The sequence below is a fragment of the Geotrypetes seraphini genome, chromosome 5 (assembly GCF_902459505.1).
Source record: "Geotrypetes seraphini chromosome 5, aGeoSer1.1, whole genome shotgun sequence".
Taxonomy (NCBI): Eukaryota; Metazoa; Chordata; class Amphibia; order Gymnophiona; family Dermophiidae; genus Geotrypetes; species Geotrypetes seraphini.
Window position 1 is genome coordinate 114414141 of NC_047088.1, and position 26307 is coordinate 114440447.

Sequence of the window (26307 nt, forward strand, 5' to 3'; positions counted from 1 at the left end):
AAATAGGCACACAGGCACCAGAGTGACAATTTGGAACAGCAGGAATAAATTCATACAGATAATATGCTGAATTTCTCCCAATGTTTTATGTGTATCAGAACATTCCACTGTCTAGGTTTCCTATTGCAGATGTGAATACCCAAATGACATAGGGGAATGCACATTTGTTTTGTAGTCCTACTCAAATTGCCCTCTCTCTCTGTCATCCCCATATCCCCTTGCCATCTACACATACTAAGGTTACCCACATGAACATGGTCCCTGACCTGAAACAGCATTTAAATGTCTGGGTCTGGTTTGAATCTACTGTAAAGAGCCACCATAGTGCTATAAAGAGCAATTGTTTTGAATACTTACTCTTCCCCAATGTACATTCCCAATCAAACAGCAAATAGGAATATCCTGAATATGTATGAATTATCTTCCAGGGAGATCCTGGCCGCACAGGACGAAGTGGACTCCCAGGACCCCATGGAGAAAAAGGAAACAAGGTAACCTGCTGAACACATTTTCCATCATCAAAAATATCACCAATATGTTCAATGCCATCTGCATATGATTGAGAAATTATGCTATATCAAAGATTTAGAAATAATGATCTATAAAATCATAAAAGTAGCTTATTAATAATTAATCCCCCCCCCCCCCCTTTACGAAGCTTTAGGCTTTTTTATCATCAGCCACAGCGGTATTAGCTCTGACGCTCATAGAATTCCTGTGAGCGTCGGAGCTAATACCATTGTGGCTGGCAATAAAAAAGCCTAATGTAGCTTCATAAAAGGGGAGAGGGGTGTTGAGAGAAATGGTGCACAGAAAAGTTTTCACATGTTTGGTCTGTCTGTTCTTCATTTTAATGTGTTGCATTTGTCATTTTTGTTCTTAATTATAGGGCCCTTTTACTAAGCTGGATTAGTTTGTTTTTGTTTTTCATATTTGATACTGCTGAATTGGTTGTTCACTTTAACCTAATAAAAAGAGTTTAAATACTAAGCTGAATTGGATGCCAAAACGCTCCTAACACAGCTTAAAATGGCATACTGAAAGATACACTCAAGGCATCCTGCAGTAAGTGCCAAATATGTGTATGCTAACCATATGCTTAAAAAATTGTTAAGATTTTTTTGAGGGGGGCATGTCTGGGGTGGAGAATGTGTATTTCTGCGAGCTGAGTGGTTAGTGCAGGAACAGCACATGAGCCTACAAAATGGGTTGTGATAAGTGCACATGTGCAATTTTTTTTTTTTATGGCCACATGCTAATGACTTCAAGAAACAGAAACCCTCTTAGAAAAATGACACAATATGAAAGTTCAAAAATTCTTCAAGGATAAGGTGAGAATAGCAGCAGCTAAAAGCGATAGTGCACACTAAATTATACCCAAAATAAGGCTTTTAAGTAAATTATAAATAAAATTAATGATGGGGGAGTCCTCAGTATACACAACTATACAAAGGCCAGGACAAAGTCAGTTGTCACTCGTGGTACCCATTCAGGGTTTAAAGACTGTTACATCCCTGGTCTCACCCCCGTAGTGAATTTAAAGTGCACAAAAGTGCCTCAATGTGAATAAAGTGTGAAACTAATAAAACACAATCATAATTAGCTGTTGCTATGCACACAGTTCAGCATACATAATTCAAATCAAGCCGTAGGTGAAAGAGTCCACACGTTAAAAAGTTGGAATTGAAGGTAGAAAATCTCTCTGTACTTATCTTTGTAACTAAGATGATAAAGCAATTATCAACCGCGTGGTTTTTAATTTATATTTTGCCTTTAAAATTTGTTTACATGATACAAAGTTTAAGAGATCACTGACCCTGCTGATGATTGCTTGGTTATGGAAGTAAACTTATTTCTACTCTGAAATTATAATGCTTTAATTCTACCCGCCTTTTTTTTTTATTTTTTTGCCAGTACAGTGTCTGACTTATTGAGCTTTTCTTTCTGCAGGGTTTTCAAGGAAATAGTGGGGCACCAGGCACCCCTGGTACCAAAGGAGGAAAGGGATCTCCTGGGACCTTAGGACCGAAGGGAGAACCAGTAAGGCTTATATCTGTTTTATCCTTTGCAAAAATGCTGAAAGATCATAATGCAAACATGAATGACCATAGAGGCTGTCACCACCAATAACAAAGAAGCCTAGAAGCACCAGTGTTTTCCAAGTCAGTCCTGGAGTACCCCTTCTCAATCAGGTTTTCAGGATATCTGCAATGAATAAGTATGAAAGATTTGCATACGATGGAGGCAGTGGACCAACTAGGAAAAGACTGCTGTAAACTACTTAATTTGTTGAGGTATGAGTTTTCAAGGACAACAATCAATTCATTAAGAACATAACAATTGCCATACTGGGACAGACCAAAGCTCCATCAAGCCAGTATCCTGTTTCCAACAGCGGCCAACCCAGGTCTCAAGCACCTAGCTAAATCCCAAGTAACAAAACAGATTCTATGCTGCTTATCCTAGGAATAAGAAGTGGATTTCCCCAAGCCATCTCAATAATGGCCTATGGACTTCTCTTTCTGGAAATTATCTAAACCTTTTTAAAACCCCGCTAAGCTAACTGATTTCACCACATTCTCTGGCAACGAATTCCAGAGTTGAATTACATGTTTATTTTAAATCTATTACTTAGTAGCTTCATTGCATGTCCCCTAGTCCTAGTATTTTTGGAAAGAGTGAACAAGTGATTCATATCTACCCTTTCCACTCCACTCATTATTTTATAGACCTCTATCATATCACCCCTGAGCCGTCTCTTCTTCAAACTGAAGAGCCCTAGCTGCTTTAGCCTTTCCTCAAAGGGAAGTCATCCCATCCCTTTTATCATTTTTGTCGCCCTTCTCTGTACCTTTTCTAATTCCGCTATATCTTTTTTTAAGATAATACGACTAGAACTGCACACACACTGTTTGAGGTGTAGGCGTACCATAGAGTGATAAAAGGGCATTATAACATTTTCATCTTTGTTTTCCATTTCTTTCTTGATAATTCCTAACATTCTATTTGCTGCACATTGAGTTGAGGGTTTCAATGTATCCTCAACAATGACACCTAGATCCTTTTCCTGGGCAGTGATTCCTAGAACCCAGTATCACAAAGCTATAGTTCGGATTCCTCTTTCCCACATGCATCACTTTGCACTTGCTCACATTTAATGTCATCTGCCATTTTGATTCCCAGTTTTCCAGTCACTCAAGGTCCTCTTGCAATTGGTCAATGGTTTCATCTTTTTTGCCAAAATATATTGAATATTTGCTTTCATGCATGTATACACGTGGGTCTTTAGGATGAATCCATCTGGATACAAGAACAAATTACCTTTGAAGCATAAAATGCAATCATGCTTTATACATCATGGATACTCATGAGTGATAACATTGCCCATTGATGAGTTAGATTCGAGGAATAAAAAATAAAAAAAATTAAAACAAGGTATAAGGAAGGAGGGGGGGAGAATGTGTAAAGAATAAAAAATAAATCAAAACGTTTTTTTTTTTTTTTTGCTTTTGGACTCTTATCCTTCTGTGAATTCAAGAAGTCAATCCTTTGGTTGCCCCTGGGCTATACGTTTAGTCCAGTGATTTTCCACTTTTTTCATTCCATATTTTTCTGACAGAATGAAAAAAAGTGTAAATTTTCTGGACTAAGCGCTTGATTCTGTATAGAACGCATGGTCTCGGTGGCTGCCTAAGAAGTGGCTGCTGATCGCATGTCAATCACGCACCAATGTCCAATACAGAACTGAGTGTAAGTTCACACTCAGATTCCTTCTCCCCCTCTTCCCAATTCTCTAACCGGCACCTGATTACAAAGATAGGCTGCTGAAATGTAGGCCAAAATCCCTGACCTACATTTCAGCTGCCTATCTTTGCCAAGGGGGGATCTTGACAGTAGACACTGCTTGCCATCAGCTGATCATGGCACAGGAATCCCCGATCAGCTGAGCTGGCAGGACTTCCCGAAGCAACTACTGTTGAACCCCAGGTGCAGGAAGAAATTGCAATGCTGAGCCAACTCAGCGGGATACATGAGCTTTGGGTGCCAACATTTTGGTGCTGCTATTTGGGCATCATTGTTTGAGCACCACACTCTTGGTTACCCAGACAGCAGAATCAAAAATTCCTATCTACTTCTGTCCCTTAGTAACCTTTGATCAAATTTCAAGTTTATTAAAAATTTGATATACCGCCAATCATACTTCTAGGCGGTTTAACATTCTAAAATAATTTGTACAAAAAATCATTAAAAAAAAGAAAAAGGGTGATTAACAAGACGGACTGGAACAAAAGGGTTGGAGGTAGGAAATCCATTTTAAAAGAGTAAAGTGATTCAAGAAAGGGAAAATACAATGGTATGGGGGGGTCTCATCTGAAAGTCAGAGCAGGGAGGAGTCAAAATGCTAAGACGAGCGTTAGTTCTCTCTCGTCTTAGCATCTTGACTCCTCCCTGCTCTGACATCTTTATAAAGGAATGTTTTAAGTTTACCTTTGAATTTTTCTAGTGAGTTGTCAATGCATAGTTCAGTAGGTAATGAATTCCAAAGGGTTGGTAGAGAGCAGAGCCCATAGCAGTTCACTATTTCAGCCAGGAGTCCTTGGAGTAGAAGGGAGATGTGGGCTACCCTACATGGTGCCTGAGAGGGAGGACAGAACAAGCCTCCTGAAGAACCATTCTCCCTCACAGGCACTGTCTGGGCAGCTCCCATCTCCCTTCTGCTCCAAGGACCCCTAGTCGAAGCACTGATCAGCCTCTACCAATGAGCACTGGAGGTCAGTGTGAGGGAGAAGTAGAAAGAGGAATTTTTGATTCTGCTATTTGGGCACTGAAAAGTCCATCAGCCAAAAGTCTGGCAAGAAAGCCTGGGAAAGTCAGGTGGGATCTCTTACAGAGAGGAAGAGATAATGGTTACTGCAGATTGGCAGACTGGATGGGCCATTTGACCTTTAGCTGCCATCATGTTTCTGTGTAACTAAAAATCCGGTGCTATAACTGCAGTGCCCAAATGGCAGCACCAAAATGACAGCAGTCAAAAGTCCTGCTTCAAACTCAAGTTGCTTCTGGAATTCCTAGTACAATTGTTCCTATATCTATCTCCTGCAATGGGGGATGATTCCATGGTAGTGCTGACTAAAAGGTTAATTATCACAATTAGTTAGGTGCAGCTAGCCTGCTGGCAGGGGCTTGATCTTCTTGTCCCTGATTCTGCAAAGCACATCTAAAGTTAGGCGTAGTTTGGACGTCCAAGATAGGTGTCCTTTGTAAAATCACACTCAGCAACATTTAGGCATTCAAGTTTTGAGACATCCTTTAGAGCCGTGGTGTCAAAGTCCCTCCTTGAGGGCTGCAATCCAGTTGGGTTTTCAGGATTTCCCCAATGAATATGCATGAGATCTATTAACATACAATGAAAGCAGTGCATGCAAATAGATCTCATGCATATTCATTGGGGAAATCCTGAAAACCCGACTGGATTGCGGCCCTCGAGGAGGGACTTTGACACCCCTACTTTAGAGAATCAGGTTTAAGGCAAGAGTTAGATGTCCAAACAAGGTCAAAATATTTTATTATGATGATGTTATTAGAATGGCAATTTTATGATGTTTTTCATTATAATTGAGATACTGGGAGTTGGATCTGTTTAATACTTTCATTTATTTCTTTTCCATCAGAGAGATTGACTGGGATTCAAACCAGGAACGTTAGGGTAGAACTCTGTAGGTTTAACCAGTGTGCTACATAGTGAGCTAGCAAGTTACTTAGCAATTGTAAAATTAGGTCTTATAGGCATTGTAAAGGAGGTCTACTTTTCAGCATAGTTTGGGCTTCATATAAACCTGAGTTCTATGGATGAAACTTAGGCACAGTTTGGATGTCCTTAATGTGAACTGCTAAATAGCAGTTTTTATTTTTGCTTTATTAAGCTCAAAATACATTTAATAAGGCACCACATAAACAGGGCACATCAAACAGATATATTGCATGCAAAACCTTCTATTTTTGTGACAAACAGCAATGCTATTTGCTAATTAGAGGAAAAGATCCATTAACTGAAGCACAGCACATGAAAAACGCAGCTTTATATTTCTTGCTAAAAAGCAACCCTTTTTTCTGACTAAACAGTGTTTCATTCTTGAAAGCACATGAAAAAATATGTAGATTGCATAAATAACTTCATTTGCAAAAGCTTAAAACCAGATACAGACCTTAGCATGGCTTCTTTTTCATTGCAAATGTAGGAATGCAGCTGCATAATGCTGACCTTATTGTGAGATCATCATGATATACCTGCAAGGTAGAATGGCACAATTAAAATGTGTGCTGGGATTTGACCTATGACCTCTGGAAAATGGGAACAAGGCTTTCACCCATTGAGCCACAGCAGCTTCTACTAATGTCTCTCCTCCTCACATCTGATATGATAGCTTAGGGATTTCTACACTATGATCTTCTCAGGTATTTTCACTGTCACATGGCTAGAATCACTAAGCTCTCATGGTAGGAACCCCCACAGCTGAAAGGAAGCAGCTGTTTGTCCACAAAAATAGAAGGTTTTGCATGCAATTATATCTGTTTTGGTGTGCCCTATTTATGTGGTGCCTTATTAAATGTATTTTGACCTTAATAAAGCAAAAATAAAAACCCAGAGAGATATTTAGCAGATAGCATTAGGACATCAAAACTGTGCCTAAGTTTTGTCCATAGAACTCAGGTCTATCTGAAACCCAAACTATGCTGAAAAGCAGACCTGGTTTTCATTTGCCTACAATGTAAGCATAAGATAGATGCCCTAGGTCACTCACTGTTATGTAAATGAATCGAAGGACGCCCATATTGAATCATTGCCCAAATCATGCCCATTCCATACCCACATCTATTTCATTAGGTGTGAGTTTCCCTGATGGGCGTCCACTGAATTATGGAGGCGCCTACAAAGTGACGTCCACATCCTTTGGACGTCCAAGTGCCAATTATCGCTCGTTAAGACCCTTAAATGGTTCATTAACCACTTAGTTTGGACACCTAAGTCCCACTCAGTGTTAGGTGGGACTTAGGCACCCTTTATAGAATCATGTCCCTTGTGTGCAAAGGTAGTAAACTGAAATGAGAAACATGGAAATAGAGTTGAAGCCGCACAAGGGCATGGAGAGTTGGAGAGTGTGTAGAGAGTGAGGTATTAATATTAGAATATCAGAGTTATTAAGGTTTTAAGGTTTGACTCTAGAGTTCATTTAGAAAGCTCATATAGTCCACCAAAAGTGTACTTACTAGTTAGAGTGTGATAGGAGCCTGGGGCCCCAGTGCACAAAAAGTTTCCATGCAAGTAAGACTGGTTTTAACCATTCTTACTTGCAAGGAAACTCTCCTGCTGATGCACAAAAGGGTTCTGAAGGGCTGTTACCGATCATCGTAGCAACCACCGAGATTCTTATGCTAATGCATTACAAGGAGATCATTTTTATTCTAATGAGCACTCCATGTAATGCACAGCAGGGAAACACATTGTTTCCTGTGCATAGTTTACCGATAGGATTTGAGTCATACTTTCCTGTCAGTGCCTTAACACTGATTGGCTCATGCACTGACAGGAAAGTAAGGTTATAACAGCCTACCCTGCCAGTAAAGGCCCTGAATACCATTTTTTTTAAAAAAATCCCTCTTTCTCAATGATCTTTCTCCCCCTCCTGCTGAGCCCCCCAATGCCTTCCTTTGTCCCCCTCCCACTGAGCCCCCCCAATGACACTCCCCCAATTATGCCCCATCACCCTCCTGCTGGGACTCCCCGATGCTGCTTCCAAGCCCCTGTACTTTATATTCGAGATTGACATGGGGGATGCCCACTCTCTCCTGTCTCGGCTGCTACTGCCCAGATCCCCTAACACTCCCCCATACCTTCTAATGAAGACCAGCATGAGGGATGCCCAATCCCTCCTGCCAGCAAGTCCATCTCTTCAAAATGGCAGTACATTTTGGGATGCACTGGGAGGGAGCCAAAGGCCCTGATTGGCTCAGGCACCTATTTGTTGTTGAAACAAATTGTGCCTTGGATGTTTTCTAAAGTATTTGATTATTGTAGAAAAATGTCTAAACCATAAACCTGCCGTAGTCCCACCCAAACTACACCTCTAACATGCCCCTTTCAGATTTAGACGCACTACAGAAAACCACCCTAGAAATTGTCTACAAAATGGGTTTTGAAAATAGTGAATTAGAAGGGTTTGGTGAAGAAAACATCTATCTGCCCCTTTATGCCACTTTTCGGATGTTTTTCTTTTTTGAAAATGAGCCCCATAGTCACTTGAATTTATAGTATATTCCAAGAACCCACCTCACTCAGTGCTTCTTCTTTCATGATAGGGCCGCAGAGGAGATACAGGTTCCAAAGGTAATCCAGGAACTGATGGAGCTGCTGGTGAAAAGGTAAGTGGATTTTGAGTAAAATGAAGAAATCTAGGTAAGAGAAATACAGACAAATTGAAAGAAATGCCTACATATAGGCTCCTAGAGAATAAAGGAAAGTAGGTATCTACTTTACTTTACAGAATGCTAGTGAACCAGGTATACAGTATATGCATACATGTTAAGCACAAGCACTTATGCAAGCTATAGAGCTAGTGCAAATTTAATCTAATCTAATCTGAATTTCTATATCACGTTTATCCAGTACAGGTTCAAGGCGATTTACAAGTACCGTATTTTTTGCTCCATAAGATGCACGTGACCATAAGACGTGATTTAGAGGAGAAAAACAAGAAAAAACATTCTGAACCAAATTCTCCCTTGCCAGGTCTGCACCCAACCCCACACTCCTTGCCAAGCTCTGCATCCTGTCCCCACTCTGGTGGTCTAGTGGTAGGCCGGGACAGGGCACCGAGCAGGCGTAGTGGCTGGCTGGCAGGTAGGTAGGAACAGGGCACAGGGCAGGCAGGCAGGAACAGGGCAGACAGGCAGGGCCCCCCAGTACCTTTTTTAAAATCCTGGCAAGGACCCCCCCCCTACCGTACCTGTTTTTAGTCGCAGCAGGGGGCCATAGTGCAAAATATAAACAGCAGATATAAATTCTCAAAATGGACACATTTTGATCAATAAATTGAAAATAAAATCATTTTTCCTACCTTTGTTGTCTGGTAATTTCATGAGTCTCTGGTTGCACTTCCTTCTGACTGCATCCAATATTTATTCCCTGCCTTTTGCCTCCTGCATACTTCCTCTCCTCCAGACCTCATTCCATTCCCCAACCAACATCTCCCTCTGTACCTCTATGAGTCCAACTTTTTCTTCCTCTCTCCCTGTCCCCCTCCCCTTTCTTTCTTTCTCTCTCTCCCTGCACCCCTTTTTCTTTCTTTCTCTCTCCCTTCCCCCTTTCTTTCTGTCATTCTTTTTCTCTCCCTGCCCCCCTTTTTTCTTTCTTTCTCTCTCTCTCTGCCCCACCCCAAGCCACCACTGCCGATTTCTCCCTGCTTCCCTGCCACCGCAACAGGCCAGGCGCTGCAGCCACTGCACAAGTGCCAGGCCCACAAGCCTTCCCCTCCTCCCCCGATGTCAATTCTGACGTTGGCCTGGAACTTCCTCTCCGACATCAGAATTGATGTGGGGGGGAGGAAGGTTGTGGGGGGGATGGTGCTTGTGCAGTGGCTGCACGCACCTGGCTTGGAGGATAGGAAAATATATGGAAAAACAAAAGGCTACCGTATTTTTCACTCTATAAGATGCACTTTTCCCCCCCAAAAAAGTGGGTGGAAATAAGCCCCCACCCCCCGTTACCTTATTTAGTTCCTCCGGCTCTCAGAAACTGGCCCAGAAACTCAGAAACTGACCCCCCCTCCCACCCCGAGTCTGCAAGGGGAGGGCATCAGGGGCTGAAGCAGGCCTCACGGTGGACATGCCCCTCCCCCATATCCACCTTGTCACACAAAAGTTGGCCGTGATAAGCAGGAGCTCCACCTAGCCCCCCATCTGGTCCCAGCCTCCCTCAGCTCACAGAGTGGACAAAACTCAGTACATGGAGCAGCACCTGCTTCGGTAGAAGTTCAGGAAACAGCGGCCAGGACGCTGAAGCCACACCTTCCCGCCTGCTCCTCCCCCTGCCACCTGTTGAAGAGAGAGTATTTACATAGCAGCTGCTCTTTTATGAGGTGAGGTTTTAGTGTACTGCACAGCTCGCTACTCTCCCTCATAATCTTGTTACTGTCAGCCCGCTGCAGCCAACCCTTATTTCAGTACTGAGCCCCACCCCCTTCCCAAGTTCTGCCAATTCTCTTTACTTTTGGCCCGAAGCAATCACAACTATTCTAGTACTGAGACCCCCCCCCCTCACTCCTGCTTTGCAGCAGCCACTGCAATTTATGTGATGAGATCCTCCCACAAACCACCCTGCAGTGCCAACACACCTCACTTGTCCTGCAGTAGCACCTGGTATTCCAGTACTAAGATCCCTTCCACACACAGCAGTGCCCATTCATTTCATACCTGTTGCAAAGCTGAGACCCCCCTCACACCCAGCTCTACCAATCCACTTCAGCCCCCCTGCTACTCAAGTACTATACTGTACACAACTCTGCCACTGCAAGCAGGCAGGCAGAGTCCCCCACCCTGAGGCAAGCAGGCAGGAAGGGCTCCCCTGTACCCACCCCGAATTCCCCTGTACCTTATTTTAGTTCCTCCAGCGGTGCTGCCCTTCACTCAAGCTGACTCCCGATAGAGTAGCACAAAAGCGGCACTTATTCCCTCCAGCTGACTCCCATCAGAACAGTGCAAAGGCAGATGTGCGCTTTTCACGTGCCTGCCTTGTCCCGTGTCGCTCTGTGAATGACTGCCATCAGTTCCTGCCCTGTCCCAGTCCTACCACTAGACCACCAGAGGGGGAACAGGGTACAGAGCCTGGCAGGGAAGGGGGGGACAGGGTGCAGAGCCTTGCAGGGAGGGGGGACAGGGTGCAGAGCCTGGCAAGGAGTGTGTGGTTGGGTGCATAGCCTGGCATGGAGAATTTGGTTCAGAATGTTTTTTTTCTTGTTTTCCTCCTCTAAATCTAGGGTGCATCTTATGATTAGGTGCGCTTTATGGTATATTATAGAGACGTCTACATCTTTCTATGGCGGGTAGAAGGTTACTTGCTGAAAAATTCAGGTAATATGTTACTAGATATTTAAATTAGTGTGGGTGAGAAAGGGAAGAAGATGGTATCAAAAGGTTACCCTCAGAAAATGCAAAATTGCAATAGCAGTGGGGAAAATCAAGCAAACACCATCATCTTCAAAGGGCAGGGGCAGAGTAGGCAAAACACCTTTCAGAGGATACCAGTATAATGTTCCTGGAACGCAATAATTACAAATCTAATCTAATCTTCCATTTGTGAGTCGCACATACCTATACAGGCTCAAGGCGACATATCAAAGAGAAGGGAAAGCAGAGGGGTAAGGGGTAAGGAGAAGTTAGAGGAGTGAACATTGAAGTAGGGTGAGTTATACAGAAACTAAGACAGTTAATTGTCAAAGAGGTGAGTTTTCAGATTTTTTCTGAATGTGATGTAGTTTCTCTTTCCTGATAGCTTCAGGTAGGTCATTCCAGGTTTCTACACCCAGATAAGTTAACATAGAGTGGAAAATTCACTTGTAGTGAAGGTATTTTGTAGATGGCAGGTTTAGTTTGGATTCTGTTAAGGATTCTTTTTGATGTCAACCAAACAGTAGAGAATAATTGGATGAGAGGGGCTGCTGAGTTTCCATATAGAATCTGGTGTAGGATACATGATGATTTGAAAATTATTCAGGATGATATTGGGAGCCAATGTAGTTGTCTGATGAAGGTTGTGATTGAATCAAATTTCTTTAATTTGTAGATTAGTCTAACGACTGTGTTCTGGATTAATTGCAGTTTGTGGATTAGAGTAGTGTTGATGCCAAGGTAGGCGGAGTTGCAATAGTCTAGTTGAGGCAGGACCATCATCTGGACAATCAGAGCAAAGTGGTGTAGGTGGAAGTATGATCTTGTGAGTCGCAGTTGATGCATAGTGTAGATGGTCTTTTTCCAAAGGCTAGATATTTGTGGTTCCATTGTGAGAGTGTCATCTAAGATACAGCCTAGTACTCTGGTAGATTTTTCCATTATGAGAGTGATGCCTAATGAGAGAGTGAGGTTAGATATGACATTCTATTGTGTGGTGCGGAAACCAATGGCTTTGGTCTTAGTGACATTCAGTTTCAACTTGTTGTTCGTTGCCAAGGTTTGAATTTTATCTATATTGTTTGAGATTTTTTCGGTAATATTAGGATGGCTATTGGTTATGGGGATGAGGAGGAGGATGTTGTCGGCATAAGATAGAACAGTTTTGTCTTCTATTTTGATGTGTCCTAGCGAGCTCATGAATAAATTGAATAGGATTGGGGATAATGGGGAGCCTTGTGGGACGCCACAGAATGCCTTCCAAGGGTTGGAGTATGATTCTTGCCTTTTGACCAAGTATTCGCGAATTTGTAGGAAATCGGCGAACCAATTCAGTACAGTCCCTGTTATTCTGATTTCTGAGAGTTTAGATAGGAGTAATTGGTGGTCAACTGAGTCGAAGGCTGCAGAGATATCAAATTGGAGTAATATTGCCTGATGACCTGAGCTTAGCAACTGTTTGATTTTAGTGATTAGAGTGATGAGGAGGAGCTCGGTGCTGTGCTTTTTTCGGAAGCCATATTGGGATGTGTGAAGGCAGGAGTGTTGCTCTTTGTATGAGGCTAGCTGCTTGCTGACATGGGACTCAAGGATTTTAGTGAGGATCAGAATGCCCGTAATCGGTCTGTAATTAGATGCTATGGAGAGGTCTGTTTGGGCTACTTTCGGTATGGGGTTAAGGCTATTTTGCCCATTTCTTTAGGTAGATGCCCTTGGTTAAGGGAACTATTTAGTAGATTGGTGAGCCAGTTAATGATATGTTGCGGAGCTGCTGAAAGAAGGTATGGAGGACAGTTGTCTAGGGGGCTACTTCATAAGGCTAGCTTTGATATTAGTTTATTGGTATCGGGGATGGAAAGATTAGGGAATAAAGACCAGATCTGGTCTGCTTTTATGGGTTCGGTGTATTCTGTAAAATTATGTTGGGGAGTGTTTGTTATGGCTGTCTTAGCAACTTCCAATTGGACCAACTTGACTTTGTTGAGGAAGAAATCTGCTAGTTCTTGGGTTGAGATTTTATTAGAAAAGGTTGTAGATTCTTGGATTGGGGGAGATGTCAGTTGTCGTACTGGGCGAAACAGTTTTTTGCTGTCGGTTTTGTTGCCTCCTATTTTACTGGCTTAGTAGCTTCTCTTAGTTTGGATATACAGTGGTGCCTCGCATAACGAACGCCTCGCACAACGAACGCTGCACACAATGAACTTCATGTCTTGATTCACACAACGAACTTCGTTTCACACAACGAACTTCACACAACGAACTTCGTTTCACACAACGAACTTCGTTTCACACAACGAAGTCGCCCGAGCTGCCGATGTATTGCATCCTTCCGCGCAGGCAGTCGTTAGTCACTGCGCTTAACTGCCCTCTCTCACTGTATACAGTCGTCCTTTTAAGATAAACTCAATATTTTTTATATATCATGGCTTCTAAAAAAAGCAGGAAGGTGATTTCTGTTGAAATGAAACGGGAAATAATTAGAAGGAGTGAATGTGGGGTAAAACAGTGTGACCTCGTCAAAGAGTTTGGCCTCAGCAAGACCACCATTTTTACCATTTTGACAAATTTATCTTTTTTTATGTCATCTTAGCATATTTTATGCTGCAGAACGAATTATTTTTTTTAACATGTATTGTTATGGGAAAACGCGTTTCACATAACGAACTTTTCGCATAACAAACTTGCTCCTGGAACGAATTAAGTTCGTTGTGTGAGGCACCACTGTATTTATATAGTTTAGCTAATAAACTTTCTATATATATATATAGCTAAACTATAAAGTTCAAGATCTGCAAGCTCTGGTATTAGAATCTGACTTGGATATTTTTGCTATCACAGAAACATGGCTCAATGATTCCCATTAGTGGGATGTAAACATACCGTGCTATAACCTTTTTAGAAAGGACAGAGTTGATGGAAAGGGTAGAGGTGTGGTGCAAAATGTAAAAAATTATATTAAAGCAGCAACAATACAAGGGTCCTGGGGAATGGAGGAAGCGTTATCGATCAGCTCAAAGAGAGAGGATGAAACCCCTATATACATAAGCCTCCAACACAAATGGAGAAACTGAACAAAGAGCTGGTTGCAGATATCTAAAAACTGAGTCTGAAAGTGGAGGAGCTCCTACTTGAAGATATCAACCTTCATGATGTGGACTGGAATATCCCAACTGCAGAATTGGAAAGAAGCAAAGAGATTGTGGATGCCCTTCAAAGCGCTGTGCTCAGACAAATGGTGATAGAACTTATGAGGCAAGGGGCAACACTGAATCCGGTGCTCACAAATGGAGAAAGTATGCCTAATGACTTGGTAACAGTAATCATCATACGGTATGGTACGGTATGGTATGGTAACAGTAATCATCATACGGTATGGTTTGATATAAACTAAACTAAATCTTAAGTTTGTATACCGCATTATCTCCATAAAGATAGAGCTCGGCACGGTTTACAGGTAAATTCAATAAATGAGGGAAGGACATAATAAGAAATAAGAGGTTATGAAGAGGATAGCTAGCTTTACATTTTAAATAGTTAGCTTTAAGCCAGGTTTTCAGATGCTTTTGGAATAATTGGAATGTGCTTAGGTTCAGCAGCGGGGCAGGGAGGTTATTCCAAATCTCAGTGAATTTGAAGAAAAGGGATTTCCCTAATTTGCCTGCATACATGACATCTTTTAACGAAGGGAGAGATAGTTTGAGTTTGTGGGCAGATCTGGTAGTGTCAGGTCTCGAAGAATTCCAGGATAGTGGAATTAGGGGAGGAAGAATGCCATGTAGGATCTTGAATATTAGGCAGGTACATTTAAAGTGAATCCTAGAAATCACCAGAAGCCAGTGAAGTTTTGACAGAAGATCAATCTAGCCACAGTGTTCTGGATCCGCTGAAGTCTTTGAAGATTTTTATTGGTTAGACTTAGATAAATGGAATTACAATAGTCCAGTCTTGAAAGAATGATTGATTGTACAAGGACAGCAAAATGTTGTTGGCGGAAGCAGGATCTCACTTTCCTCAACATGTAAAGACTAAAAAAATATTTTTTTTTTACCAGAGAGTTGAGATGATCATTGAAGGAAAGTGTAGAATCAATAATGATGCCCAAAACTTTGCTTGAGAAAGCGATCTGCAGTGTGGGACTAGAAAGTAGTGGAATGAGCGTGGGTAACTGATCTAATTTTGGGCCAGCCAGAGTAGTTTTGTTTTGGACTCATTCAGCTTCATTTGTACAAAGAAGGCCCAGGATTGGAATTTCGTTATGCAAGATGTTATATTTTCGAGAAGGAATCTATCTCGAGAAGGACAAGGATGTCATCTGCATATGTAAATAGAGTTTCAAAGGGAGATAGATGGAAGAATTTCAAAGAAGACCTATAAATGTTGAAAAGAATAGGGAACAGAGGACATAAGAGTGAAGGTGGACTGTGGACACACAAAGCTCAAAGTCCTGGATTTCAAGTGTGCTGATTTCAGTAAAATGAGGGTGTTCCTGAAGAAACAACTAATGGGATGGGAGGATATAAGTGGAAAGACTGTTGTCCATGCTGAAAGGAGCTGTAAAAATGGCAACTGAACTCTATGTAATAAAAATTAATAAAAGCAAGAGGAAAAGAGCAAAAGAGTCATCATTCAAGGAATACAATAGAATGCAAGAAGAGAAACACAGAAAAGAACACCCGATAAAACTTAAAGAAATGAAGAGAGAAACATGATTGGTGAAAGCACAAGCTGAAGAAAAAATGGCTAGAGATGTAAAAAGAGGAGACAAGACTTTTTTCAGGTATATTGAAGAAAAGAGGAAGACTAGAAATTCAATTGTTGCTGATAACTGAAAGATGCTGATAACTGCTATGTGGAAAGTAAAGAGGAAAAAACGGATGCGCTAAACAAATGCTTCTGTGGTCATTAAAGAAAAGTCTGGAGGAGGACCACAGTTGGCTGACAAGGGTTTATATGGGAGTGGAGTAGATATCACATCATTCACAGAATGAAGTGTTTATAAAGAACTGGAAAAAGTAAAAGTGGACAAAGCCATAGGGCTGTATGAAATCCACCCTAGGATATTGAGGGAACTTCGAGACATTCTTGCAGAACCTCTTACAGATTTGTTCAATAAATTCTTAGATAGGAGAGGTTGTTTTGGACTGGAGAAGAGTGAATGTGGTCCCTTTACACAAAAGTAGGAACAGAGAAGATGTCAGAAACTACAGACCAGTGAGCCTAACTTTGTTGGTTAGAAAGATAATGGATAATAGATCACTCTCTGAGTCTCAGAAAGTCTCAGAGAGTAATCTATTACATAAAATTTGCAATGACTGGAAGGTGAACTCTTTTGGTTAAGGTGGCTTTCGAGCCTTCTTTGTGAGTTCCATATCTCTGAGTGGAATACACAAGTATTGACCACTCTCTGTAGACAAAACTTTTTCATTACTGCATCCATCTTTGGCATTAACTTTTAACATCCAACTTTTTTCAATTTTTCTACTTTCTCCTCAAAATCTACTTTTCCATGTCTTCCCTTCCCTTCTTATCTCTTTCCTCTCCCATTATCTGGCATATCTCTATCTCCTTCCCTCGCCGTTTCCATGGGCTGACATCTCTCTCCTTCCTCCCCCTCCCCCTTCCTACAGTCTGGTATCTTTCTCCTTCCTTTCCCCTTCCCACAGTCTGGCATCTCTCTCTACTACTACTATTAATTATTTTTATAGCGCTATCAGACTCTCCTCCTTCCCTTCCATTCCCTGGTCTGGCATCTCTCCCTTCCTTGAGTCATTTGTCCTCCCTACCCCAGTATAATATTTTTCTCTCCCTTCCTCCTTTTTGCCCCTTGCAGTCCAACATCTCCCCTCCCATCCTCCTTTCTGGCCACCTCCCAATCCAAAATTTTTCCCTCCTTTCCACCAGTCAAACATTTCTATCTCTCTGCCTCCTACATGCTTCCTCTCTTCTGATCCTCATTCCCTCCCCCAACCAACATCTCTCTCTCCTTCCATGAGTTCAGTTTTTCACTCTGCCCTCTCCCCCTTCTCCTGAGTGTGACATTTCTCCTTTCCTCATTTATGCCCTCCCCATCCATTTCTCCCTCTCTCTCTCTCCATGAGTCTAACACTTTCTGCCTACTACACATTTTCTCTCTTTATCCTAGCCCCTTCACTCAAGTGTGACATCCCTTCTTCTCACCCCCCCCCCAGTCCCTCTCCCCAACCCCTCTCACAACTAACATGTTATTTCCCAATGTGCCATTTCTCCTTCTCCACCTCATGTCCATTTCTCCCTCTCATCACTCTTACTTCTTCAGCAAAAATTTCCTTCCTTCCCTCTCCCCAACCCCGCTCACATCTAATATTCTGTCTCCCCATGCACTATCTCACCCTCCCCTTCAGCGTTCAGCACCTTTCCTTTCCTTCCCCTTTAAGTCCAGCAGCACCTTTCCCTTCCCTTCTCCTTCTGCCAGGTCCAGCAGCAACTCTTCTCCCTTCACTCCTCCCCCTTCCCCTTGTCCATCACTACCTATTCTCCTTTCCCTTTCCCTCTTTCCCTGTCCAGCAGCACCTCTCCCTCTCCATAAGTCCAGCAGTATCCCTTTTCCCTTCCTTCTTTCCCCTTCCCCATGTCCCGTAGTACCTCTTCTCCTTTTCCTTTCCCTCCTCCCCTGTCCAGCAGTACCTTTCCTCTCCCCAGTGGAAGCTCACTGTGCTTTTAACTTCCCCACACAACTGCCACTAGCCACAGTTCCATCAGGTAGCCTTGGGGCTTTTGCTAGGCTGTCTTGTCTCTGATGATGCAACTTCCTCTTTTGTCGGAGGCAGGCCAGCCTAACAAAGGCCCCCAGGCTGCCTGATGGAATCACTGACTAAACTAACACTAGCGGCAGCTGTGTGTGGAAGTTAAAAGCACACAGTGAGCTGCTGCTGCTGCTGCTGGTTTGGGAGAGAGTGTGTGTGGAGGTTGGGGAGAAAAGACGAGGAATGCGGGAGATTCATGATGGCAGAAGGAAGTTGGAGACATACAGCTCTGGTGCCATATACCCCCTGACAATGGTACGTGTACCCCCCTGAAGTATGGGTACTGTGTTTTGAGAATATCTGGGCTATAAGATCCGAGACAACATGGTTTTACCAAGGGGAATTCATGCTAAACAAATCTGATTGACTTCTTTGACTGGGTGAACAGAGGAGGTGTGCCAGATGTGGTTTACCTGGACTTCAGCAAAGCCTTTGACATGGTCCTTCATAGGATGCTCACCAGTACACTTAGCGAACTGACGTTAGGACCCAAAGTAGTGACGTGGATCAGAAATTGGTTGACTGACAGATGGCAAACAGTGGTGGTGAATGGAATTTGCTTGGAGGAAAGAAAGGTGAGTAGGGGAATCTCAGTGCTCATCCATATGTGCCATGCCTATAGAAAATAAATTAATAGTGAAGGTTATTTAATAAAGAAGCTTAGGTATATGCATCAGAGAATAGAAATTTTGTAGGTCTTTCTTAAATTTGTTTATTGAAGTCTAAAGTCTGAGATGAGTTGGAAGAAGATTCCACAGTTCTGGCCCCTGAACAGAGAAGATGGAGCTTCAATTGATGTCAGAGAGAATTTGTCAGAAGGTTGGAACTACTAATTAATTCTGATTAATGGATCTGAGCGATCTAGAGGGACAGTAAGGTTTTAAGTATCTGAAGTATCTGTTTAGATAAAGAGGCATCTCAGTAAAACAAATTTTGAAAACAAGTAATAGAATTTTGTAAGTGATGCAGTGGGAGATGGGAAGCCAATGAACAGATTTTAGTAAAAGAGTAACATGGTCAAATTTCCTGTGACCAGCAATTAGTTTTATAGCATCATTTTGGATGAGTTGGATTCATTTAAAACCTTTAATCCGAATGCCTTTGTACAATGAATTGCCGTAGCTGAGGCAACTGATTATCAGAGAATGGACTAAAATGTTAATTGCTGAAGGATGTAAGAGTGTGAATAGAGTGTATAAGTTAAAGTTTGTGAAATTAGTTTTTTACAACTGAGGAAATCTGAGATGTGAAAGAAAGATTAGAATCTAAGATAATGCCTAACACATGTATGGTGGTAACCTGAGAATGAAGTGTCTCTGTATAAGTAGGACTTTTGCTAGACATGATGGGACCTAGGGCAAACGCTAGAGAGGGAACCCCAAAGTTTGCTTGCAGGTTGTCTCTCTTTCAACTTCAGGCAGATTTTGGTCACCCTATGGCAAGAGGACCCAGGGCAATTATACTTTTTGCCCACCCCTAATGATCTTTGTAGCAGTGATGACCTATACTATGAATTGTGGCATTCTCATCTGTTGAGCATCATTATGAATTTCCATGGCATACTTACACTGTCTGCCTTGTGAGAGTCAGATGTTAATTTGCATCTATCAACAACAGAAAGGGGTTGTCCATATGCATGTACTGTGCTACCATTTAGAAGTCCTTTTATCAAGCCAAGCTAGCGGTTTAACGCGCGTAATAGCGTGTGCTAAACCACGGGACGTGCTAGCCGCTACCGCCTCCTCTTGAGCAGGTGGTGTTTATGGCCAGCACGGGGGTTAATGCGTGATGAAAAGTCGCGTGCGTTAACCCCGCTAGCACGGCTTGATAAAAGGAGCCCTTAATTTTGAATGAAAATGTGATAATTCATTTGACTTGGCTGCTGGTGTTATGAGATTACAGTGACAAGAAATTATTGGCAAATCAGTTCCTATGAAATTCTAAACACATTTATTTTTGTAACAGGGAGATCCTGGACCAGAGGGGCCAAGAGGTCTAGCAGGAGAAATTGGAATTAAAGGCAACAGGGTAAAGTATGGTTTAGAGATATATTTATGTGAAATATGAGAACAATCTCATTCAGGATGCTAATTTAAAATTTCAAACGTAGCTAAGAAATATGAGATGAGTCTGAGAATTCAGTGTACCAAGATAGAGACTGGAGATCCACATGAGAATAAATTGATCACTCATCTCCTTATTATAGCTATAATTTCTATTGATGATACTAAGAAGACTTAAGCTTCCTGTAATAGGACAGAGACCAGAGCTACCCAATACTAATAGAAAACAGCATGAAGATAGTTTTGAGTTTTCTCTCTCAACTTGCCAGACTACAGGTATTTACAATTCTACATATAGACTTTTAAAAAGAAAAAAATATATCCCTTGATATTCAGTCAGTGGCAGTCAGCAATTTTCAAATGCTGATCCAACTAAATTATCCTGTGATATTCAAAGTTGGGCCATGTCCAGGCACTGTTACTGAATATTAGGGGATAATTCTAGGTAGCCTGGCCACTCAGGGCTTATGCAGACCCAGCTGATATTCATCTGGGCCCACATAAGAGTTATGGCATTGCCAACTGAATATCGAGCAGGCACCTACATAAGCTTTAAAAAAAAAACATTTTAGCCCCCTAAGACCCCAATGGCATCCCTCTCTCTCTCTCTCTCTCTCTCTCTCCGTCCCCCTTCTGCTAGTAGCCCACAGCCACAAGTTTCTCCCTTGTTGCCACCACAAAATGGCCCTTGCCTCCCCATCCCTACCAGTGTCTAGATAGGTTCTCCCCTGGGCCTACCTTTTTCCCTGATGGTCCAATGGGAGTTGTTGGGGGCAGGAGCAGAGATCTTAGAAACTTGCTCAGTGTATGTGGAAATGAAAATAGTCTGAGACTTATCAGTTCCGGATTTCAATCATTTATCCTAAGAAAAAAACCTTTCTCTTGTACATGCACACAATTAATTGATATCAATACACCCTTATAGGGTCAAATATGATACTTTACAAACTTCAAGAGCACTATAATCTAACTGTGAAGACTTTTCAACACTAGTTGCAAAAACCTGTGGATACAGTTTATAGCAGTGGTCTCAAAGTCGCGGCCTGCCAGGTACTATTTTGAGGCCCTCGGTATGTTTATCATAATCACAAAAGTAAAATAAAACAGTTTCTTGATCATATGTCTCTTTAGCTATAAATTACAATATTATTATTAAGACTTAGCAAAAAAGAAAGATTTATAAAGAGTTTTACCTCATGCAAAATTGTCATTTCTTTAATAGGACCTACAAATCCAAAATGTGGCCCTGGTATATATGAATGTTCCCTCTGTTACAAAGCTCATTTAGCCTGCTCTGTAGTCTTCCCTGATAGGACCCATTTCACCAATATAAATGGCTTTCTCAAGGGTCACAATACTCTGACTGCACACTAATTGTGAAGGGACTGAAGACAGCTCTGAACGCGCTAGCTCTTTGCTAATGGCACTGAAAATTGATTTTTGGTGCCATTAGCAAACAGCACATTTCAGGCTGTGTTAAGGGCACTTTTTATCACTGTTTGGGAAAATGTCAAATTGTGTGCAATATAAGTTACATGCTGTGGTCTAGTAACATATTGTCATCCTTTCTTTTCAGGGAGAGAGAGGTTTGCCTGGACCAAGAGGTGCCCAGGGTCCACCAGGTGAACATGGAAGGAATGTAAGTTTTCTGAGATAAACTAGGCATCAAATGACCAGAGAAATGTGCCAATCAATCAGCTGCTCTGGGCTCCACAATTCCAGGGGGCCCTGCGGTCTGGACATCTATTCCCCTTCTGTCCATCTCCTTCACTTTCCCTCACCTTCTTGGTCTTCTTTGTAACATCCAAATATTCCTTTTCAGAGGGGCCTCGGTATGGACTTCTCTTTTAGGAAATTAGCCAAACCTAAGCTAAGCTAACTGATTTCACGATATTCTCCAGCAATGAATTCCAGAGTTTAATTACACATTGTGTTATGAAATACTTTCTCCGGTCTGTTTTAAATCTACTACTTAGTAGCTTCATCACATGCTGCCTAGTCCTAGTATTTTTGGAAAGAGTAAACAAGCATTATCCAAGGACAAGCAGGCAGCCTATTCTCAACATGTGGGTGACATCATCCACAGAGCCCGGATGCGGACAGCTTTGCAAGCAGACTTGCTTGAAGAACTTTAGAAAGTTCACAACTGCCGCATCGCGCCTGCGTGAGTGCCCTCCCGCCCAATGCAGGGCGCACGTCTCCCCAGTTCTCAGTTTTCCGCGGAGCCAAGAAGTCTTGTTTTTGATGCTCTGCACTAGACTCAGTTCTAAACTTCGTGCCTTCTCTTACCATGGCTCGTGTTTTGTTATTTTTCAGGGTCACTGTGTTTTTAATGCGTTTTCATTTCTAAAAAAAAGACTTTAATTTTATTTCTTTTGTCATGGCAGGGCCTGTTTTGCAGCCTCCGCTGGCAGGTTTCGATTTTGCTGAGGCCATCTTTCCATTTATGTCCAGGCTGGTCACAGGCTTCAAGAAGTGTAGCTGTTGCCAGCGTGCGATCTCCCTCACTGTCAGTGTTTGGGACCTGACCATCGTCCAGAGTTGTGTACTCACTGTGCTACCCTTCAGCCTCGAGCCCGCAAGTGTCGTCGAGTTCAGGTGGAGAAACTCTTTGGCGATATGATCCCCTTGCCCCGGTCTCGACTTCAACCTTGCATCTGGTCAAGCTTACGGGTGTTCCGTCTTCTGCCTCAAACTCGACCTTGTCTTTGATCAAGCCTGCTTCGTTCGGCGGGACCTCATCCTTGAGTAAATCTGCTAAGTCTTCTCATGACGAGACGCTTGCCTCGCTGCCTCCTTCAGGTCAGGTGCCAGCAGTGGTTATCAAGCTGTCTAAGAAGCATGTCTCCAAGTCGAAGAGTCGTTCTTCCTCTTCTTCCTCAGAGACTATTGCTGCGCCAAATGTACCAGATCCGTCAGTCTCAGAGTCACATTTGGAGGCTCTGATCCAGACCATTTTGGATTGTCAGTTGGGCAATATCCTTGCCAAACATACTCCTGCCTCGACTGTGCTTCCTGCAGTCCAGCCTGAGCACTCAGCAGTAACACCTGGAGGAAATACTTTTTTTACAGAAAGGGTGGTAGATGCATGGAACAGTTTCCTGGAAGAGGTGGTGGAAGAGGGCCTGGGATAGGCACGTGGGATCTCTCGGAGAGAGAAAGAGATAATGGTTACTATGAATGGGCAGACTAGATGGGTCATTTGGCCTTTATCTGCTGTCATGTTTCTATGTTTAATAGAACACTTTGGGTCCTATGGCTCAGGAATAATGAGAACCATTAGAGCATTTGATTCTCTATTCCAATGGTTGGAAGTCTGGCAAGGAGGCAGTGGTGGTCAATGGTATCGAAGGTGGCACTGAGGTCTAGAAGGACCAATAATCTAACACTCCCTTTGTCTAGTATGTTCCAGCAGTCATCAGTAATGTCTGCTAAGACCGTTTCCATGCTGTGGAATTTTCTGAATCCTGATTGGTAAGGGGAGAGGGTTTTCTGTCTGCCAATAAATGCTAGGAGTTGTGATAGTACAGACTTTTCAAGGATCTTGGAGATGAATGGAAGGTTTTAGACCAGTCTGTAGTTGCCAGGTTCATTTGGATCTAGTGTCGTTTTTTTAAAGATTGGTCTGATGATTGCTGATTTCCAGCTTTGCAGTACTGTTCCCAATAACAGGGAGGAATTAATTAGTGGTAAGACCTATTTGACAAAGGCATCTTTTGTGGCCGTCAGGAGGTTCAGCAGACAAGGGTCGAGGATGGATCCAGAAGATCATAGGGCAGTGATCATTTTTGCTAGATCTTCATGAGATGCTGATGCAAGGCAATTAAGAGTTTCAGTTCTGGGTTCTCTCACAGTAGAGGGATCATTCTGGGCATTTGCTAGGATATGGGGTGTTAAATCATGATTTGTGCATATACAATCAATTTTTTCTTGGAAGTAGATGGAGAGGGTTTCACTATCCAGATCAGTTTGTAGGTTTTTAAAAATTTCCTTGCAAGACTGTGAGCAAGTTTTTTGTCACTGTGAATATTTGATCTGTTTGGAGCTTTCTGTAGGAGATTAATGTAGTCGATTTTTATTTTTTTTATTTTTTTGCATCATGGATTGATAGTTTGAACTCCTGTAGTAGTTCTTTCCAGTGGGTTTTGTCCTTTTTATCTTTGGACTTGCACCAATTTCTTTCAACTTTTAGTTCTCTCTTCTTTTTCCTGAGATTATCTGTAAACCAGGGGGAGGAGAAGTTGCAAGCATTAGGTTTTATTTTGTTGGTTTCTGCTAAGTCTTCATAGAGGGTCTTAATTTGCATGTGCCAGTTTCATGCAGCTTCTTTGATGGGCGCTGTTTCAGTCCTAGTTGTTTTGGCTATTTTAAAGATGCCGGATGATAGCTTTTCTAGGTTGACTGAGATTGGGGTTGAGTGTCTTCTTGAGTTGGGTGATGTTCATAGTTGGAGGTTCTGCAGCTGAGTTTGTGATATGGAATGTGATAACGTAGTGTTCCAAAAATCTAGGTTTCTATCTGAGTATATACAGTATGACGTTTTTATTTGATACTTGCATCAACCATACTGTGTACTACCTTTTTGCACTTTATATTTTATTTTTTATAAAGTTTATTTCTCCTTTTTACCAGGGTTCCCGGGGTGATCCAGGTGATATGGGAGAAAGAGGAAATTCTGGACCTGCTGGACCTAAGGTACAATCACCCATTTAATATATTATTGTACTATACTTTTGGTAGAGTACACTCGTATATTATTTGTACTATTAGTGCAGTGGTTTTTTTTAAGTTCAAATTTTATTGACTTTTAAAACAGTAACAATATTAACAACAACAACATAAAACTTCCCCACATCCTACACAGGAAGCATGATAACAAAAGTACTGGACAGCTCACCCCTCCCCTTTAGAGCAATTAGAGACCTAAATATGGGACTCATTCCTCTGCAATGCCCTCCTTAGATTCTGTTATGATTTAATGTATTTTCTTTTCGCACTATAAGTTGCCTTGAGCCTTGAGCTACAGCACGTCACACAAAAAACAGATTAGATTAGATTTCTTTATACTTCGGAAGGGTTACCATATTTTCAAAAATGTATCCAGCCACCCAGATTGCTCCAGCAATATTTTCGTACTTGTTGATTAGACAAAGTGAATTCCACCAAAAACACATTTAAGTTCATATCATGTTTCCAATTTTTTGTTATCATTTGTAAAGCTATCACCACCATAAGTCAAAAAAGTCTACCTGTTTTGGTCCAAAACAAAGTTTTTAGGAAGACAAATGTTGCATTGTATATCAGGGGACTCCAGATTCTATATATGGTGCACTGATTTGTGTGCCCAAATTTTATATGTGCATCTGAGATATATGTGCAAATTAATTGTTTAATGAGTTCAATGACATCAATAATTGAGGGCTAACAACTAATTGATGTTAGCTATCACTCATTAATGATTGTGCACGCAACTGGCCATTCTTTAAGGCAGTGTGCCTAACTCCCATAACATGTTATCAAAAGGTGGCGTGGCTATGAAAGGTGTATGGGTGTGTCAGGGGCATTCTGAAAATCTGTGTACATAGTTATAGAATACTGTGTTAGTGCACCTAACTTGGACATTGACATTTACACCAGGTTTCAGCAGGTGTAAGTCTGACGCCCAAAGTTAGGTTTGAGAATATGGATTCAGTTTGATTTTTTATGAACTGAAAGGAGGTAAAAGAATGTCAAGAAATATTTGATTTTTATATACTAATGAGAACATTTTCTGGAAATTGATTATAATCTTGGAATATATGATGCTGAGTTATATTAAATTAATAGTTCTGTATTTTGTCTTCCAAAAGGGTGACCGAGGTAGACCTGGCTTTAGCTATCCTGGTTCCAGAGGGCTTTCAGTAGGTATTAAAATTTCTCATCAGTCTGTAGGACTGTGTTATCTTATTGAGCACTGCTCCTCAAGGGTGCATGCTTAATGTAGAAGGTATTCTGTGAAAAGCTGAACATGTATGATTTAACATATGTACTTCTGTAAAACAAAGTATGCATGATTGAGCCTATGGAACTATTGGCAACATAAAGAATTAAGATGTCAATTAATGTTTCAAAATATGGTATGGTGTGAAACTAAAGAGTGCTTGTTCTTGCTTTCTAGGGTGATAAAGGTGAAAAAGGTCCCTCTGGTCCAATGGTATGTAAACTTTTGTTTCCACTTTAACATACATAAAGTATATCGGTATTCAAGCCTGGCTTTGCCTGGATAACTTAAGGGAATCCATTTTAACATAGATGGTATA

The 26307-nt window shown here is 41.8% G+C and overlaps 1 protein-coding gene across 2 annotated transcripts in view; it reads left to right on the forward strand.

Annotated features, from left to right (window-relative positions):
- The window catches only part of COL6A2 (collagen type VI alpha 2 chain), a 167251-nt gene that overhangs the window by 79511 nt on the left and 61433 nt on the right, over positions 1–26307 (forward strand). For both annotated transcript variants that reach the window (XM_033945420.1, XM_033945421.1), the window contains exons 13-20: positions 429–491; positions 1951–2040; positions 8359–8421; positions 19911–19973; positions 21585–21647; positions 24641–24703; positions 25858–25908; positions 26166–26201. In XM_033945420.1, coding sequence (XP_033801311.1) covers positions 429–491; positions 1951–2040; positions 8359–8421; positions 19911–19973; positions 21585–21647; positions 24641–24703; positions 25858–25908; positions 26166–26201 — 492 coding nt within the window. The remainder of the gene's footprint in view (positions 1–428; positions 492–1950; positions 2041–8358; positions 8422–19910; positions 19974–21584; positions 21648–24640; positions 24704–25857; positions 25909–26165; positions 26202–26307) is intronic.